The following is a 6,946-nucleotide window of genomic DNA, read 5'->3' as shown; positions in this document are numbered from 1 at the left end:
GAGTACTTTTAGTCGGTCGTCATCGACTAAAGTATATTCGGCTCAGCGGCTACTCGGACACCTACGGGCTTTTCCGCCCAGCTGAGGAGGCCCACCAAGATGGCGTAAATTAGGTCAAGGACGAAACATCAGGACGACTATATAAGGGAAAGGGGAAACAACGAGAGAAGGATCCAAAATCATTGACTAACACTTGGCGGCTAGATTAGGGTTTTCACCTTTGCTTCATCTCGCCGTTAGTTGTACTTTTCCGGTAGTTTATCGAGCCACCGGCTTCCTCTCTGTCGCATTCTCTTCATTTCTCTTGTAACCGACTGAACGTTTTCTCCGACCATAAATAAGACGTCTTTGTTAAACCCACATCTTCTTTATTACCGTTTTCCGATCAAACACCGCTGTTAGTCTTTTGATATCTCTTCTTGCTAGTGCTCTTGAAGGAATTTCTAAGTTCCAACGATGGCCACAAATGCGAGCATTTGGACCTAGATTTAGACATCTATTGTGTAGTTGGGGTTGAGATGGTTCTTGGCGGCGGTTCTTTGAGACCACTCCGGAGTTTCTCGCTTCCACGGCGGATCCTACGGAGTTCGATCGACTGCATCCATTTCCAACCCACATCTTTTTTGATGGGTGTACATGAAGCTTTGACTACAGATTCAACATCCGATTGGAAAATCAGCTCATCGGAATAGTATCGTAATCATCGAAACAGTCGTCGCTCCGTCATTTTTTTATTTATCCTCTCCTATGAGATGAAGAAACGAAAGTTCCAGATTGAGAGATATGATAAGAAAGTAAAAAAATAAACATTAATATATGGCTCTAGTTAAAAGTTAAGAGATAACTTTCAAATTTTAAAATAAAAAACTGAAACATGGTCAATTTAGTTAGAGGACATGTTAGTCATTTGACTGCATAAAATCACGAGAAACTATTCTAGTATTAAAGATGCTCTTAGGACATAAATCACTTTTAATCTCTCTCCTATTTTTTAATTAATTTTATTCTTTTTAAAGATGAAAATTTGGATGAGAACCTTGTATTAAAGATGCTCTTAGGTAGTAGTCATGAGTGGTTAAAATTTTTAATAAGGGAAAAGAGAATTAATTACACATTATACACATCAAAACTATTAAATTCGAATCATGATCCATTGATATATGATGTGTCCAACTTAAAAGTATAATTGCATTTTAAAATATAACTGCATGACATACAATATAACTATATCTAGAAAAAAACATAACCATTTTAAAAATAACGTAAAATACTCTGTAGACACTTATGGTTGGAATATGTATTATGTTTTTGTGCTTCAAGCACGATCTTTTAATACACGTAAAAAAGCAAATCTATAAAATCCAATTGTTTTAAAATAGAGGAAAAATAACTGCTTAGTTGGAAAAAGATAGTGATTAAAAACAATTATGTACAAGTTGGTTATTTTTAAAGTAGGCCTAATAGCACAAAAAGTAATATTTCAAGTAGGAATATGGGTATAAAGTTAAGAGTGATCATGTTTCAATAATATTGATATATATGGCAACAAACAATAAATATCGGACTCCTATATGGTACCTAATTATATGGCCAATATACTAAATTTAAATTTATGATCTACAAAATATTTTTGGAAGTAAATTTAAAATTACTAAAACTATATAAGTTGATATTATTATGGAAATATTATTTATAAAAATATATACTTATGAAGAGGATGCATGGGATTTCACCGTCCAATTATGCATGGTGTTCTTCGCTTAATTATTACTCTAGACAGTGAGGATGACATGTTTTAGTTTAACGGGTTTTAAATAGGTTATTCGACTAAAAATATCTATTAGATATGATTTTACTTAAAATTAAAGAAAGAAAACACACACACACATATATATATACATATATATATATATATGTATATATATTTAACAAAATATATTAAAAAAAATTTTTATCAAACATTTCAAAAAATTTCTTTTGTTTTCGGTGAGGTGTTGGATTTGATATTGGTTTTCAGATATAACACTTTAGAGAAAAAAATAATAGAATATGAGACTTTGATTTTTGAGTCGATTCTGAGTCGAATTTTTATGATAGAAAATATTTTTGACCAATTATGTTAGGTAACTATTAAGAAAATATAATATGTTGCAAATTTTAGAAACAGTTTCAAAATATATTTTGATATGTATATGACACAAGTGTATATCATGCAACTTGACATATTATACAAAAAGAATATGAATATTAGCAATCTACCTATAACATTAAATTTTAGTGTCTAGCAATCAAAGCACCATTATGTGGGATTTTGGGTATTTACCTAATTAAGAAAAAAGTTGTAGAGAAAAAGACAAAAATAGCACTAAATCAAGTTTTTGTTCACAAACTAGCACTCAAGGTCAAAAGTCACAAAAATAGCACTTAATGTTTTATCAAAAGTCACAAACTTAGGGTTTAGAGTTAAAGGGTGGGGTTTAGGATTTAGGGTTTAGGGTTTAGGGTTTAGAGTTTAGGGTTTAGGGTTTAGGGTTAAGGGTTTAGGGTTTAGGGTTTAGGGTTGAGAAATGAGGTTTTGGGGATAAGATTTCAAATTTTGAAAAATAAAAAAATTAAAATTTTCAAAGGATAAACTTAGAAAAGTGCTATTTTAATCTTTTTAGTTTTTGAGTGCTATTTTTATGATATAAACTTAGAAAGTTGATATTTTGGAGATTTGCCCAAAGTTGCATGTATAGGATGCAATTTCTCTATTTTAACTTTAGAACTCTATTTTGGGCATCCTGGCGACGAGAGTGCTCTTATATTTCAACACCGATCGTTTATTTGGAACCTACTACGGCCCAAGCCCATATTTATATTGGTGTAGCCCTGATGGCAAAACCCTAGTTTCCAAAGTTTAGCATATAAATACATTCATCTAGACAATCTTATTACTCTTAACCTAAAAATTTATCTACTCTTTTCGCCGCCAAGGACGTAAGGTACACAAGCTTACTCCTTTGATGATCTTTGTCGATTCAATTCTCGTTTAATTATATGCTTACAGTATGCGTTTTTGCTCTCCGATCTGCACACTGATGTCTATTTATCATTGTTATTTTTGCTCTCTGTGATGTTTTTGTATTGTTTACGATTGACTGATAACGCGTCTGTATACTCTGATGTTCTTGTGGTTTGTGATCGGAATGAAAACCCTCGGGAAACACTTAAAATCAAGGCTGGAATCTCTTATCTGCTCTGTTTTGCTGGAAAGCATTTTCAAAATGTCTTTCTTGTGATGAAACACTTTAAAATGAGCTTGAGATTTGGCTATCTCTATGATGCCATAGGCCTTTGATCCGAGGGAACATTTCGTATCATTTTAACACTAGTCCTGATAGAGTATACTTTCTTGTCTTGTGATTAGTTTGTTATACATTGGCTTTCATTTGTCTGAATCGCTTACACTCGTTTAGAATTTGTATTTCTCTTTCTTAAGAGATGAAACATATATTTGCATACCTGTATTTTTTTTTTGTTTTCTTTATTTATAAATGTTTCTGCTATTGTTTCATTTCATAATTTGTTATTGCATATTGCTGTTTGTTTTTTGTTTGTTTTTTGTACAAATTGTTCTGTTATTGATTTATTTATGTTATTGGATATTACTGGTTTTAGGAATTGGTTTGGTGTTCATTGATCTGTATATGAATTTCTGCTATCTTCTGAAGAGTTAACTTATATTTACATATATCTGATTTATTTGTTAGATTATGAGTCTTGCATCATATAGGACACGTTTTTTGGTTGTTTGTTGATTGCTTCATTATTTTCTTCATCGTTGTGTAAAAGACATCTTATTTTGGCAATGTTTATTTGGAGTAGAGTTATGTCTCACAGAAAGTTTGAGCATCCAAGACACGGTTCTTTGGGTTTCCTTCCAAGGAAAAGGGCTAACAGGCAGCGTGGCAAAGGTAGTCTTTTATATAAGTATATATTCCATTTTATTATCCGAATTCTTGCTTCTTGCAATTTGCTTTCTGCAATGTAACCTTATGAACCTAAAAAAATGTTTATTTTCTCTATAATGATATGAATTACTAGAGGTTCAGAAGGATCTGGTTTGCTGTCTCGCAAGTGGTTTCATAGCATCTTATTTAGTATGGCTTTTGTAGTTTCGATCTGACACTCCTAGTTTGTATTTTCAGTGAAGGCCTTCCCCAAGGATGATCCTACAAAGCCTTGCAGACTCACTTCCTTCTTGGGGTATAAAGCTGGGATGACTCACATTGTCAGAGAAGTTGAAAAACCTGGATCAAGTGCGTTCTCACTCTCTTCTCCTATTGACTCAAAACATTTCCATAAAAATGTTGAATTTTGCTGATCTGTTTTGAATGTGATTTGCCAGAGCTCCACAAGAAGGAAACATGTGAAGCTGTGACTGTGATTGAGACACCTCCGATGGTGGTTGTTGGTGTTGTTGGGTACGTGAAGACACCCCGTGGTCTGCGATCTCTAACCACTGTCTGGGCTCAGCATTTGAGCGAAGAAGTGAGGAGGAGGTTCTACAAGAACTGGGCCAAGTCTAAGAAGAAGGCTTTCACCAAATACTCTAAGAAGCATGAAACCGAAGAAGGTAAAAAAGACATTCAAAGTCAATTGGACAAGATGAAGAAGTACTGCACTGTCATCAGAGTTCTTGCCCACACTCAGATAAGGAAGATGAAAGGACTCAAGCAGAAGAAGGCTCATCTGAATGAGATTCAGGTCAACGGTGGAGACGTAGCAAAGAAGGTTGACTATGCCTACAGTCTATTCGAGAAGCAAGTCCCTGTGGATGCTATCTTCCAGAAAGATGAAATGATTGATATCATCGGTGTCACTAAAGGGAAAGGTTATGAAGGTGTGGTTACAAGATGGGGTGTGACCCGTCTTCCAAGGAAGACTCATCGTGGACTCCGCAAGGTGGCTTGCATTGGAGCTTGGCACCCTGCTAGAGTCTCTTACACAGTGGCTAGAGCTGGGCAGAACGGGTACCACCACCGTACTGAGGTGAACAAGAAGATTTACAGGCTTGGTAAAGTTGGCCAAGAGACTCACACAGCCATGACCGAGTTCGACAGAACCGAGAAGGAGATCACACCGATGGGAGGGTTCCCGCACTATGGGATAGTGAAGGAAGATTATTTGTTGATCAAGGGATGTTGCGTGGGGCCGAAGAAACGTGTGGTGACTTTGAGACAGATGTTGTTGAAGCAGACTTCTAGGGTTGCATTGGAGGAGATAAAGCTCAAGTTCATTGACACGTCTTCTACTGGTGGACACGGTCGTTTCCAGACTGCTGAGGAGAAGGCCAAGTTCTATGGTAGAGTCAAGGCTTAGATTTTTTTTTCAAATCCCATTAAAACATTTTCTTTTTCGGATTCGTTGTTTTTCGAGTTTCTTTCTTTGTTGGCCTTTTTGACGTTGGTACTTGTTCTTTTGACGTTTGAGCATTCTCTTCCATTTTGGTTTGATTTGACTTTGATTTTAAAACGCTACTTTGTCTAAATCGAAGAGCAGAAATCTAACCGCCATTTGGTTCCGTTCTGTTTTAAAAATTGGTCCTGAAAGTATCTTAAATTTTGTGTGATTTTATATTGAATCCAAACTATTGGTGGATCTGTAGATTGACTATTGTTATATATAATATTAATAATTATATATAATAGTTGTATAATTTAGAGATAAGTAGCTGATAACAAATAAAATGAGTGTAGTTGTCTTGACTCTTGTTTTGCAAGTGTAGTCACCGGATATTCCTCAATGCATAGGCAGCAATAGCATCTTTAATGGTATATTTTATGGTTCAGTTTTTATCTTAACAAATGTTGGAGAATATTTTTCTGAAAACCGTTAATTCTTTTCAGTGTTGGTATAGAATATTATCCCCTCTATACAAAATAATTGATATTTCAAGTATGTGTATATTAAAAATAATTTAATTTAGTTATATAAAATTAAACAATAAACAAAATTTAGCTAAAATTTTACACGTGAGATGTAGAAAATTATCTTATAAAATAAATTATGTTGTATGGAATATTCCATCTACATATAAGCAAACGATGTTTAAAGTTTACGCATATTAAGAATAAGAAATTTAATTATATTAAATTAAATAAAAACGAAGTTTCTAGTTGATACTATGTATTTTCCCCAAATTCAGAAAAGAATCCTAAAGATGAAATAAAATAATGACAAAAACACCGAGAGGATAGAAAGAAAAAACTTGAAGTACTAAAACTGGTAGAAATAAAAAACATACTGGAAAAAATGTAAAGATTTTCATGAAGACCCAATCGACAAGTTCAAGTTATATATTTTTCGGCAAGTTTAACACATGTAATAATATAACATATACACAAATACATTTTTAAGAAGAATTTGAAATTAAAAAACTATTAACATGATGCTAACTAACTCATCCCCAGAATAAACTGATTAGCTAATTCTATTCATTTTTGTTCTCCGTCTTATATAATTTTGTTTTTGGTTGTTATTTACTTTTTTCATTTATAAAATCATTAAATGCGATTCATCTGTTACATCTTCATCAATCCCAAACACTTCTGCATCAAAAGATAATTTGTTTTGTTGTAGTCATTATCTATTTTTCCCCATTGACATTGATAATTACCGTCTGATTCCTTACTATGTGACACACGGAATTAATTCCTTTTTAGTATCCTCCACTATTTTCCATCAAATCTCATCTTCTTGATTCCGGTAGAAGCTTTTTAGTATCCTCCACTATTTTCCATCAAATCTCATCTTCTTGATTCCGGTAGAAGCTTTTTAGTATCCTCCACTATTTTCCATCAAATCTCATCTTCTTGATTCCGGTAGAAGAGAAAAGATTCCAAAGTCTTCTCCACCATGTAACAGGCAAGTACTGACCAAAATTGCCATTTTTCTATCGAGC

The 6,946-nt window shown here is 33.6% G+C and overlaps 1 protein-coding gene across 1 annotated transcript; it reads left to right on the top strand.

Moving 5' to 3' along the window:
- Window positions 1–2,947: 2,947 nt before the first annotated feature.
- LOC106337123 (60S ribosomal protein L3-2) lies at window positions 2,948–5,566 on the top strand. The gene is made up of 4 exons (XM_013776170.1): window positions 2,948–2,984; window positions 3,868–3,956; window positions 4,191–4,301; window positions 4,391–5,566. Exons 2-4 carry the CDS (start codon window positions 3,872–3,874, stop codon window positions 5,362–5,364), a joined length of 1,170 nt encoding a protein of 389 aa, XP_013631624.1. The 5' UTR covers window positions 2,948–2,984; window positions 3,868–3,871; the 3' UTR covers window positions 5,365–5,566.
- The last annotated feature ends 1,380 nt before the right edge of the window (window positions 5,567–6,946 follow it).

The sequence above is a fragment of the Brassica oleracea genome, chromosome C4 (assembly GCF_000695525.1).
Source record: "Brassica oleracea var. oleracea cultivar TO1000 chromosome C4, BOL, whole genome shotgun sequence".
Taxonomy (NCBI): Eukaryota; Viridiplantae; Streptophyta; class Magnoliopsida; order Brassicales; family Brassicaceae; genus Brassica; species Brassica oleracea.
This window is presented reverse-complemented; position numbering and strand designations above follow the sequence as displayed.